Source organism: Spermophilus citellus, assembly GCF_964194105.1.
Source record: "Spermophilus citellus genome assembly, chromosome: 3".
NCBI classification, from domain to species: domain Eukaryota; kingdom Metazoa; phylum Chordata; class Mammalia; order Rodentia; family Sciuridae; genus Spermophilus; species Spermophilus citellus.
The window spans coordinates 164,769,459-164,783,289 of NC_138184.1; the positions used below are offsets into that span (position 1 = coordinate 164,769,459).

The following is a 13,831-nucleotide window of genomic DNA, read 5'->3' on the forward strand; positions in this document are numbered from 1 at the left end:
CAGAAGTCTTCTTCATAAATTTAGTTTGTTTTTCTTTAAGAAGATACTTTAAAATAACTACTTTCCTCATTTCTTTTAAGGTAGATTCACTACACATTGGAAAAAGATAGCAAACAGAATCCAGACTTTGACTTCAGTTATATATATATATATATATATATATATATATATATATATATATATATATATAAACAACATATTGACTAATATAAAATCATGTTATGGCTATCTTTATTGATGTTTACTTTCTATTTTCAGCACCCATCAATCATCTTGAGCATGGAGTTATCTTTAAAGCAGGTACTTTCTATTTTTGGTGTAAAAAATATTTTAAAAAGTAATAAGTTGCATGAATGAATGTTGATTTGAAGAATACATTGGAATAGGAAGTTAAACTGCAGATAATTTAAAAGTTTCAGATCATTTGTTTCTCAAACTATTGATTTGAAACCCTTGTTCCAACCTTGCCTTGGAAGAATAGAGACAAAGTTCACTTATTGAACTATATTTTATATTCTACATTCTCCCCTTCCTTTTGGCTCTTAAAAATTGAGCTTAGTTTTCTGGTGTCTTTCTGTCAAGTTCATAAGAAATATATGCAAAATGTTAGTTCTAATCATTAAAAAGATTTTTAATTAAAGAGTGTAGGAGGTAGAGTATGGACTGTAGTGGCAAATAGCCCAATAGTCAACTTTCATCACACTACTCAATATCTATCACTCAGATTCAATTTCCACAACAGCAAAGTTGAGAAACCTTCTATGTTAGTTGTGAGTTTAAATAGGATGCTGTAGGCTAATATTTTAAACAGAGTAGCACAATGTAAGTGTAGACTTAATAGTAGCTATATATAATAATGATAATAATATAATGTAATTTCATAGCTCCCTGGTATGATATTTGAAATCCCAATTCATTTACAATTCAGACTTGCATTACCATTTCTATATGTACCCTCAAGATTTAAGAAAATCATATGATAATATGCTCAACATTAAGATGTTGCTAAAATTGTCTTAATATACTCTGCCTAGTATGGCCAAGCAATTATTAGGGCAAGGTATAAATAGGTTTGTTCTTCAGATCTTTTCCATGAATTTGTTCATTCATTCAACCTTTATTTCTTGAAGGCCTACAAGTGTGCTATAAGAGTACAGAAATCAATAAATGACATAACATAACTTCCAGAAGTTCATTGTAGAAACAAAGATGCATGCTAAGATCACTGAGTAATAATGGAAAAATATACATAGAAGGTAGCCTGAAATGAGCCAGAATGAACAAGGGAAGATATCAAATAGACATGTGACCTGAGCCATAAAGGATATTGTATTAACCAGAAAAAATAAGAAAGGTGATGGGATAAAGGAGAAAAATAAGAGCCCATAGTTAATTCTAGTAAGTTTATGTACAAGTAGAGCAAGGACATGTGTGTTCAAGAGGGAAGGAGGCTAGAAATGAATCTAAGTAAGCCAGGGTAAGATTAGGCACAGGTACATGTCCTCCCAAGATGGTTAACAATTTATCTTAAGGATGTGAAATCCATTAAAGATTTTAAGCAGGAGGGTGTCATGATAAGATTTTGTGTTTTAGAAGGATCAGTCTGGTGTGACAGTGTGAAAGATGGATTGGGTCCTATGATAGAAGTGGGAGTTGCTGGAAAAGAAGGCAGAAGTCAGCAGAATTAGTTAGGACACTTAAAAGTAATCCAGGAGAGAAATGATAAGGACCAATGCAAAGGCAGTGGTAGTGGAAAGGGAGAGGGAGAGGAGGAAGCAGATTAGAGGTTTCTATATGAGGGCATGGAAATGACCTGGTGACAGATGGTGTAAGAACGAAATCTCAAAGACAACTCCCAGGTTTCTATCTTGCATGCCTGGATGAGTGATGGTGTCTTTTGCCAAGGAAGGGCAGGTGGGTAGCTTTAGGGGAACTGCTATACTCTTGATTTGGCTGTTTTCAAGATACCTTTGAGTTTCCCATTAAAGAGGACATGAGAACAGAAAAGAAAGAAATTTGACATTTAATTCAAAGGAAGGAATCACAGAGGAGACAAATGTCTTAGGCAGAAATAAAGAGGAAGTATAGGAAAAAGTGCTGAAGAGAGTTTTGAGGAAGGTATGGTCACTGGTCTCAAATACTGAAGAGAATTTAAGTAAAATTGATAGTAAAGCCTGGCCGGTGCATTTAGTAACAAGAAAGGTTTAACTGAGAGCTTAATGAGCAGTAAATATGCAAGACACATTACTGATTGTGTGTGTTACTTATGTTAAGATCTATTTATAAGGGGTTTTCCCCTCTACTTAAAACCTGGAATGGTCCACTAGAGTTCACCATGTTTCATTGACTGTATAGAGTCTGTGTGGAATTCCCCTCTCTCCCCTTCCACTACCACCACTGCAGACACTCTAATAAGTATACATGGTGAATGGTGCATCAATTTCAGGACTAATTTTCAAAAATATGAATTTATTTGCTTTTTTTTTTTTCAGTATCTTACACTTTCATTTGTGATGTGGCATCTCTCAGCCTGCTTAGTACTTTCTTTATACTGATACTAAATAACTTAGTTACTCTCAGAGATCAATACTTCATTAGCAAATGAAATAATTTAAAAATGGAATGAAGTTTTATTAATCTCTTTAGTCATCTTTCATGTAAGGAACCGTGACAGAGAAAGTCCATCAGTTTTGCCTATAGCATCTGTGCTTGATATAAACTACCAATTTCTACTATTGAGAATGTGACATCTTAATTCCTCAGTCTAGCAGCTGTTTCTTGAACTTCTTAAATTACTGCCAAGCTTACTCTAGCTTTATAGAACACATTGCAATACAGTATCAGCTTCTTCAAACCACAGTCCTACCACGGATAGAAGTAATTGACTTGTTTTACTCTTCATTACATTTCTGCAAAAGTGTTTACAATGGTCAGGACACCGGGGGAAACAGATTTAGTGTTATTATGTGGTGTTCAAGAAGGGGAAGTTCATAAGACTTATCTGAAAGATGCTTATAATTCATTTGTTTTGCCTGATTTGCAGCAACAATTGTACATTGGTTCCCGGGATGGATTGGTTCAGCTCTCCTTGCACAGATGTGACACTTACGGGAAAGCCTGTGCAGACTGCTGTCTTGCCAGAGACCCCTACTGTGCCTGGGATGGAAATGCATGCTCTCGATATGCACCCACTTCAAAGAGGTAAGTTATTAGGAAGCTTCCCTTTCTATAAGATTAATATCTCATATAAATGCCTTGTCTTATACTTTAAAGAGAACGATGGGGAAAACTTAGTTTCTGGAAGGAATATTAAAATTATAATATAGTTTCATAGTTTTACATAATACTGAACTATTAAGGAGGATGCAACAGATGTTCTGGAATTCTAAGATGTGAAACTATTAAAAAAATCCAACACATTTTTTATATTATTTTATTTATATCAAACACCACTAAAAGTTCTTTTATTCACTACTTTCCTTTTTCTGTCTCTCCCACCTTATTTCTAAATTTGCACACACTCATACCTATTGTTTTGCAAATAATTTGCACATATTATTATAGCTCACAGTGCATCTAATAGCTTGGTAAAATTTTATTTTTATTCTAGTAACCTTAATTTGGTCAATTTCTTTCATCATATGTACTTGAACTGCAAATTGTTTCCCTGCTGTGTGTAGTTCATTGTTTTATGTATTCTTAGAAATAATGCTATTTTGAGCCAAGAATAAAAATTTGTACTATTCATTCATGTGCAGAAAGACCACAAAGTTACAAGATATTCATTTCAGCACTGTTGACTTGCAAAATAACTGGGAAAAACCCTGAATGCCTATTAATATGCCTGACATTATCTAAATATACTATTATAATTAGTTTTAGATGCAGACCAAATAACATTATTTGCTAAAGTATTGTTAAAAGTGCATTTCATCTATGTAAAACAACAACACATTGTGGTATTATTTTGTTGCTATTTTTTAGGCTTTTTTTTTTTTCATGCACACACATGAATCTTATTACCACTTTTTTGCTTTCTTTAAATTTGCCTGATTGGTCAAATTCTAAACTCTAGGCAACACAGGTTGAATGTATATTACAATGGCAAATATTGCTTAAAGTTAAGACACATTTTATATTCTCTTCAATTCCTGAAATAAATGTCAGTGGGTAGACATGATTATTAAAAGTTAAAAGTGAGTAGTCACCAACATTTTGCTATAGTTTTTGGCAAAGGTTGTACTCATCACAGTGAGTCTTTGGGGAATTCTTTTCTGGAAGCTAAAAAACCAGAATGCTCATTAGCTGGCAGTAAAACTTCAGTTTGATTAATTGACCCTGTTCCTTAAGAAGCCAAGATTTAAAAACATTCTTGACCTTATGTACCTTATACTACCATAATTTTTTTCTTTTTGTATTTCCCAAGACTGTGTCTCTGATCTTAAAGACATGCCACTGTGATGTTTTCCCTTACCTAGTATAATGTCTGTGAGAGTCTAAAGATGTATATGAGGGATGAATCTTGCAAGGTTGTCATTGACCAGTACTGCCCTTGAGGAACACCTTAGTTATCCAAGAAAGTTTGTTGTTACTTCTCTACAACAAAGACTGTGGGGAGTGGACCAGAGGGAGGAACAGAGGGAGGTTGATCAATGGGTATTAAGTTACACTCAGACAGGAGCAAGAAGTCCCTGTGGGCTACTGCACAATAGGATGAATATAGATAATAATAATGGACTTTACATTTCAAAATGCTAAAGGAAAGTATTTTGAATATTTTACCATAAAGAAGTGATAAATATTGCAGGAGATAGATACATTTAAACTGATCTAAACATTATACAACATATATATATATATATATATATATATATATAGTTTTATACATATATGTGTGTGTGTCATGTGACACTCCATTAATTCTATAATCTTCATGTTTTGTTTCAGTTATATTAAAGTTTAGTTAAAGGAAAAACAAATACCCAAAGCAAATTAAAATATATTGTAAGAGTTTAAGGCATACTTTAGATATAGCAATTTTTTTTCTTTTTATATATGATGATTACTATTTTGTCTTAAGGAAAATATGTGACCTAATGCAAAAGCCATTGTGTCCATATTATTAGTGACACTAGAAAAACATGTGAGCTACATGTTCCTACATAGAAATAACACATAACAATCCATGCCACATCAAACATGTACCTGTTTCAGACACCATCTTTCAATATAGTGAATCTATCCATGATAAAGTGCTTTATGTTAGTGTATACACTTCTACATACTAATTAAAACTCTTATATATTACTTTTCCCAGAACTGACAGAAAAGAGAGTGAGAATAGTTACCACATATTATAAACATGGATTCTATTTATGTTCAACCCATTCTGTCCAATCATTTTTCAAGTCATAGAAAAAGAATAGTAGTTAAATAAAATTCAGATCATCCTAATGCAAAACACTATCTATTCTATTAGGCATTTACTATACTAGTAGTATCTAAATCAATGTTATGTTGACTGGAGTATTGAACTGCATTTTAAATTGAGCAGTAAAATAAGGATAGTTATGCATCTGCTGCTATTAGTGTTAAGTGTAGCCTTTCTATATTCTGATTATAATGCTTGGAGTTCTCATCACTCCAATCCTCTTTTCATAGGCGAGCTAGACGTCAGGATGTAAAGTATGGGGACCCAATCACCCAGTGCTGGGACATAGAAGAAAGTAAGTATTGGTTTAATATGCTTTTGCTCCCAATTAAAATGATAAGTCCAGGCTTTGTTTATCTTTTTAATTACATGACTCCAAACAACTATTATATTAAGATCTCATTTTGTGTAGTGCTTATATTCTGGAAAAGCAACAGGAGATTTTATAAATCAACCCCTGTCTATAAGCCTAAGTGAATAATCTTTTGTTATATCATGATTTGTTTCATATGTCTTTTAAAATTCCTATACTTTAGCTTTTGTTTCTTTTCTTACTCTATTATCCGTCCTTGTAAGTTTGAAAACTGCTTTTTAGAGATAAAGCAGGATATAACCCAAAACATTTGGACATATAGAGTAAACTCAAAAGAAACCTCTCAGGAAACTGTCAACGTATAGGCACTTATTAGAAAGACGTTTTAGGTAGCCTATACTTTATTTGTACTCAGCTATTAATAAATATATTCATAATTGTTCTGAATATACTAGGAGACAAGGAATGCCTTAAAGGGCTTAGGATTCCTTGGGGGAAATAAGATGATCAAGGCTCAATGGGAATTTAGCAAAAAAAAAAAAAAAAAAAAAAGATATCACCAGAGGCTGAATGGTTCAGAAACACAAAAATCATAGAATGGAAGATCTTGAAAGAATGAGTGGGAAAGAAGCAGGATGGGGAGTAGAGAGGAAGTCTGGAGAGTGAGTCTAAAAACAGAGGGACCTCTAAAAGTAGATATCCCATAGTTTTACTCTACCTTCAGGTAGAACACAGAAGCATGCACACCCGCAAATGCACACATGCAACTAGTGGGAATAAAAATTTCCTTTATCACATTGTTACTAATCATCCCACCAGTGATGAAAATAACCCAATTTTCATATTTTATAACTGGGAACCCAGCAATGTTTTCTTGTTTTAAAAGAAAGGCAGTCATTTTTAACTCAGAATTCTGAAAAATAAGTTCAGGACTATCACAGTGTGTTTGCCTTCTCATTCTAACAATGTAAGAGACTCACTGTCATGTCCAATGTTGTGTTTAGTAATCACTACTGTGTGCCTTCCATATGCACATCAGGGACTGTGGTAGGTGTGGAGGACATACAAATGAGCAAGAAGTAAGCAATCTATGCATTCATAGAATTTATATTTAGGTGCATTAGGGAAGAAAGCAAACAATAAATATAAACAGACAATAAAAATAAAAACAGGTAAAAATGCTGTGTTATTTGATGATAAATGTTATAAATAAAACAACATAAAGCACACAGTTTTCCCCTAAGGCTCAGAGTTATTGTCTCTACCTTGCCATATTGCATTCTTGCTATAACCCATAGTGCCCAGTTTTTTGCATTTATTATTGTCACTTTGCTCAATCCATTCTTGTTAAAGTCACCAGCAGTTTCCTTCTTACCAAATTCAATGGCAAATTTTTAATTCTCATATTTATTTAACATCTAACTCCCTCTTCCTTGAAACACTTTCTCCCCTTAACTTCCTTGTAGTGGTATGCTGTAGCCTTATGAAACCTGTTGCTTATTACTTTGTTATTTTGTGAGCTGGATTTAAACCACTGGTAGCTGCAGTCAGCTACAGTGGGGGTATTTACAATAGAAAAATCAGAAAACACTATCAAGCCTTTCTCTTTTCAGAGAGGAGGTATACTTGCACACTTAAGCTTTTATGGCACTACATCCTTCTGGTTTATCTGTTACCTTGCAGACTGCACCTTCTGTGTACTCTCAACCTTTCTTTTCATTTGCAACAAATTTTCCAGTGACCCAAACCACTTTTTCAATCTCCATCTGTTCTTTCCCCTAATTTCATCACTTTAGTACTATCAGAAGCTATTTGACTCCTAAAATCATAGTCCAGTTTAAGCTCGTCCCTAATGGCAGTCTGGAATGCTTGCATGCCTACTTAATAGATCCTTCTGAATGCGTAGTTAACATCTCCAACATATGTCTAAGAATTCTTGCTATCTTCTCCAAAGCTGTATTTCTGCACTTTCCTATATTAATAAATAGCACTTCCATTCATCCAGCTGCTTAGGTCAAAAAGCAGCTCAGAGTCACATCTTTATTCTTTTCTTTCTTTCATGTCCTACCACCGACTTCTCAATAAGTCCTTTTCCTCATCTTCACTGATAGCTCGATTCCTCTTCTGTAGCCTCTTTTCTGGTCTCCTGCTTCCATGCTTGCTCTGCTTCAGTCTACATCTTACTCTGTAACCAGAGTAGTCTTTTCAAAACTTCAGTCAGATCACATCATTACCTTACTAGCAATGTTTCATTAGCTTCTTAGAACAAGTAGTACAAATCCACAGTCTTTACCATGGCATGTGAGAAACTGTTTCACCTGGTCCCAACACCTTCTTGACCCTCTCTCATATACTGTTGCATGGTCCCCTCACTGGCTTTCTCTTTTTCAAGAGCACCAATCTGTTTCCTGCCTCAGAGCTGTTTGTATTTCTTGTCCCCTGTGTTTCCCCTCAGAAGTTCACATAGCTCCACTTTCATATCATGCAATTTTATGCCTCAATGTTAATCCCTCAGAGACCTTTCCTGATCTTGCCATCAGAAATACTTTTCTTCTTTCTACTTACTATTGCCTAATCTACTTTTTCTTTTCTTTTCTTTTCTTTCTTTTTCTTTTTTTCTTGTAGCAGATAATACCACATACTATATACTTTCTTCATTTACTTGGTTATTTTGTCTGTGTCACTAGAATATATGTTTCTTAAGGTCAGAGATTTCACCTGCCATATTTACCCAGGCACTTAAAATAATCCTAGTATGTTGGACACCTAAGACTGTTTTTATAATGGGTGGGTAAAGGAAAGCCTACTCAGATGGGTAGCATTTGAAGTATGCTTTAAAGACAAAACTAAATTTTACAAAGTAATATTAATTAAAACCAGATAAAGCCTGGAATGGTGGTACCTGCCTGTGATCCCAGGATACTAGAGTCTAAGGCAGGAGGATCATAAGTTCAAGGCCAGTCTTGGCATTTTACTGAAACTCTGTCTCAAAATTAAAAATAAAATAAAATTTTAAAAGGGTCTGGGCATGTAGCTCAATGGTAAAGCACAAGTGGATTCAATTCCAGTACTAGAAACATAACAAAACAAAAACAGAAAGACCTCATATAGGTTGGGTTACATTTGTGGCAGTCTCATGTTATTCCATGAAATTTATGTTTACTTTCCAAGTGATGAGCTATTTCATATTTCTCAGAAAAGTTTTTTAATTAAATTAATTATCTCCTTATGGATAATTGATTAGACTAGGAGGAGCTAGAGGCTGAGAGTCAATTTTGGGAGTTAAATAATTTCTTTGAGAATACCTACAACTAAAGCAGTTACAGTCTTAATGTAGAGAAAAGGGCAAATTTAGACACTAACTTGTAGAAAAGAAGAAAGGAGATGATTTGAGTCTAAACCACCATAAATGCTTGTAGTACTTACTAGGTAATCATCTCTCGAATAATTGACAAATAGATGTATTCTTTGTTTCTTCTTTCTTTTCTTTTTTTAAATTAACTAATTGCTAAATGTTATGATATAGTGTGATTACTAATGATATAAAATCAATACATGTAGATTAGCTATGTTTGACAATGGAAACCAGACCAAATCTTGTACCTCAATGCCATATATTTAATATAAAGAAATATTCCAGACACTTACTGTGAAAAACAATTTTTGCCATCAATGTGGAAATTGAAATGCCTCATTCCAAATTATATTACACTTAATAAGGAAGATAGTACATTTTAAAATACTATTCTATATGAATTTTACATGTTTACAGGTTAGATCATAATAGGATTTTCATATTTATATATATAATTACATACACACACACATATATATGCATTTAAATATACATATACTATTTGAAACTTAAAAATGGGAACTTTAAAAATGAAAAATGAGACAAGCATTATAGGAACAACAATAAATTTATTTTCAGTCAAACAAATGTTTTGGTGACTATGTTATAGGTATGTTTTTTTCTGATTTGAAAAAAAAGATTTCAGACTATTTGTTTACTATTTCAGTTTTTCAGTATATTTTACTAATTTTTCCTTTACTGAATTGACCAGTTCTTTGCTTGAGTCAGTCTGAGTTTCTTCTGATTGCTTGCCTCATAACCTGACAGTCAACATGCGGTACTCTCTGCTTTGTTGACAAATTCCCTTTCTCAGTATTTGTTATTATGAAGTGGTCCATGTCTTTCTCTCCCATCAATGGCACTTGTGATCTTCTGTGCATTAGGATTTTATTAACTTTGAAAATTGCAGATATAATCTGCTGAAATGCTGGAGACAGTTGATGAGTTAGAAATTTTAAATAGAATCCAACCATTGTGAAGGTTAGATAAGGTTAATTCAAAAGTTGTTAATGTACTTGACTTAATCAAATACAAATATATTCAAATATACAAATATATTCAAAAGAAGTTTCTTAAAAACAAGTCATGGGATGGATGTGCATGCATGCCATTGCTGAGAATTTTGTGTGCTTTTCTTTAGGATTACCATTGGTCCCTCAAACCATAGTCCTTGGTTAATGTCTAACTTGCTAAAGTAGGACCATTTGTAGAATGGAGATATTTAAATGTGTGATGAAAAAAATATCTGTTTGGGCCAAGCTGAGCAGCCACCATTTTTTATTTGATTTAAGCTACAGATATTAAATTTCACAAGGGACACAGACTTTGGCTATTCTGGATGAAATGTATTTTAGATGGTGCAGTTGATTTACAAAAATAAGTTGTCTGAGATGCTGCTTCTTAGCATCCCATTAACTATCTCATAGCAAATGCATGTCAGGCTAAAGAATCTCTGAAAAAAAATATGGTAGAAAATGCAAATAAGGCCCAGATTGTGAGTCTTAGATTATGTGCAGTATTCTAATCACAGAATTTCATCAAATATCACTGTACTAATTTTTCTGACATCAAAATTTCCAAATGTTATCTGGTCATCTCTGTGGACCCATTCAATTAGAATTTCTCTTAAAAGTACAGTAAATAGCAGAAGTAACCACATAATTAGTTATATTTTATATAACAATGTTAGAACATTAAAATGTGCTAAAGATTATATTTAGAGAAAAAGTATATTTAGAATTAAATCTTGTGAATTGTTTTTTAAAAACCAACCAAAACTGCAAATTGTTAATATAGTGATGAAATAGTAAAAATTACAATACAAATGTAGAGTTTTAAAAAATCAATCTATTGGATAATATTTGACTTGAAGGTAATAATATTATAGGATGAATTTCCTTTCTGTTTAATAATGTGCATGATTCTTTCCTGATGGCATCTGTTCTGAATCATTCTATTTTCCCATTGCTTTTACAATCAGGTCAAGGTTAATCTTTTATTCCATGTTTGTTTTCTAGGCATTAGTCATGAAACTGCTGATGAAAAAGTGATTTTCGGCATTGAATTTAATTCAACCTTTCTGGAATGTATACCTAAATCCCAACAAGCATCTATTAAGTGGTATATCCAGCGGACAGGAGATGAACAACGAGAGGAGGTGAGTTATCATCATCAGAGAATGCTAACCTTCAGGGAAATAGTATAAAGTTTAAATTGAGTTTTGGCTATGAGATATATTCAACTTTTAGTGCCATATACTCACTATTTGATAAAGGGGAAAATAACAGTTCGTGCTAACACCAAAGGGTGACAATAGCTTTGAGAATCAGGCAATTTAATGCATTATTAAATTGGACAATTTAATACAAATACACTAGTCAAATTTAATACAAATACACTAGTCAAATATATTTAAAAGTAGAGTGAATTTTTAAAATAAATTTATATTAATTTAAAAAATTATTATTTCATAAAGATTTTGACAACTCCACGAATAAGACAATCTTCTTTCTCTCTGTAGTAGCATATTAAATTTTAAATCACATTGTATTCAATTTAGATTACAAAATGAATTTTATGTCAAATTTGTATGAAAATACAAATATCTATTTTTATCATATGATAAAATTTATTGGATAAGTATTTGGACTTATACCTTCTCACTTTCATGTATTAAAATTAAATCAACAGAGGGAAATGTAATATGGCTACTCTAATTTTTGCCATTCTTTCTGCTAATTTTCCTAATATATAAATGTGATTGAAATATTTCATGGGGATTTTGTAACATGGATAGGTTTTGTGTATTATGGAACTTAATATTATTATTTGGGTAACTTAGGAAATCATGAACTGATGTTATTTGATTGACATATAACAATGGTTAATTGGCAGAATTGTTTGTCATTGTTGATTATTACTACAGTGGCAGAAAGAAAGCAGTGATGCTCAGACCAGAATTCTAGAACTCTCAATATTAAACTGAGGCTGCTGTAATGAATAATAGATTGAGTGCAGGATTCTGGATAGATGTCTTGATTTGCAACATGAACCTGATGTGTTGATATAATTGAGCCTCTCAGGCCAGAATTTTCCTAATGGAACAAAATAACTTTAAAAATTACTGTGAAAAGCAAACAAGATAACACATATGACAAAGTAGAATTTCAAAGCAGAGTTCTTATAAGTATACAATAATATCACATATACTATCTATCAATAACAATATGTGGGATAAGAAATAATACTGATCACATGCTTAGAAAATTATGACCCTCCCATTGGTTTGACTGCCTAGGTTTTATGAGCAGGCTGTCACTTTCTCAACCTCTTTGTTAAATTTACTATCATTAAGAATAGTAAATGTAAGTAATCAAACATTAGTAGAGGATAGTAGATCTCAATCTCAGGCAATTTTTCTCTGAGAAGACTGATGTTTGGCAGGTTCCTGGGACATTTTTGGTCATTGAAACTAAGTGGGTGGGTGGTAAGTGGGTGCTTCTGGTATCTAGTCTGTAGAGGTCAGAGATAATACACAGAACTTCAGGTAATACACAGAACTTCAATGCACAATTACCCGCAAGAAAGAATTATCTGACATCAAATGTCAATACTGCTGAGATTTAAAAACTTTGGAGTAGCAAGGTCAAATTTTGTAATAAGAAATTGATTTAATGATATAATTCTTCTGTTACATGAAAACAAGTATCTTTACTTAAGATCTACAAGGATAATTTTTCTATCAAAATGTTGATTCTATGTACTTAATACCATACCAAGGGAATAACTCCATTCTTTATTATGTCACAGTTATCCAATAAAACTCAATTATTCATCATTACTGACATTCAGAAATTATAAGATTATTCAGAACCATATTTACACTAAACATGATCTTAAAAATTCCCATTTTTACCTATATATTGGAACATTATCTGATATAGAATTTAATTATTTAATTTCAAAATAGAAGGTTTTTACTTTTTATCCAAGAAATATTGGAAGAATGTTATCTGTATTTTTAACATGCAGATTGCTTGTAGTTACACTGAAATATTTTAATATTAAGTTTAATAAGCCAGTAATTTTAATTTTATAGCTCATAAATTTGATGATTTTCTTTTGGTTAAAAATAACTATTCAATCAGTGATTTTTTTTTTCCTCCATAGCAAATGTAATCTGTTGTGTATCTTCCAAATGCAGATAACTACATTTGTCTGTGCTTGTTTGCATTCACATCTTTCATTTTCCTGAAAATGCTATGCATTACTTTAATGTACCTTTTAACAGTATACCATATAGTCATGATGGTACCATGCTCCATGAATTTCAATGGAGCAGAAATAGAGTATTTATTGAATCTTACTTAAAAGTATCTTAGCTGTAATGTTTGGACTGTTTTTGTCTGTCTTTGTAAATGGCCAGTTTCACATAGTCCAGGATATGCAATTCTGCTTCCTGAGCTAGGAAAAGGGCAACATTCAGACTGCATGAAGCACTTTTCCCAGCAGGATACCTTCTGTTCCTTACCCATAAGGTCACAGTTTGGAATCTTTTCCTCCACTCAAAAAAGCCTGAGGGACAGACCATGATCTCCTGTGGTACAGAGGCTGTCACCAGGTTATTCTCTGCCAGGAGGAGAACATTTCCTTACTGAGTTGTGTCACAGTTGGGTGCTGTTGGGGAGGTCATGAGTCAGTTATCTGCTGACTTTCTTATAAAGCTGTTCTT

General features: G+C 32.8%; 1 protein-coding gene across 1 annotated transcript in view; it reads left to right on the plus strand.

Moving 5' to 3' along the window:
• Positions 1-13,831, plus strand: part of SEMA3D (semaphorin 3D) — a 196,515-nt gene that overhangs the window by 174,036 nt on the left and 8,648 nt on the right. Inside the window, exons 15-18 of the mRNA XM_081286835.1 lie at positions 259-300; positions 3,044-3,201; positions 5,662-5,726; positions 11,118-11,257. Of these exons, the coding sequence (XP_081142961.1) occupies positions 259-300; positions 3,044-3,201; positions 5,662-5,726; positions 11,118-11,257 (405 nt within the window). The remainder of the gene's footprint in view (positions 1-258; positions 301-3,043; positions 3,202-5,661; positions 5,727-11,117; positions 11,258-13,831) is intronic.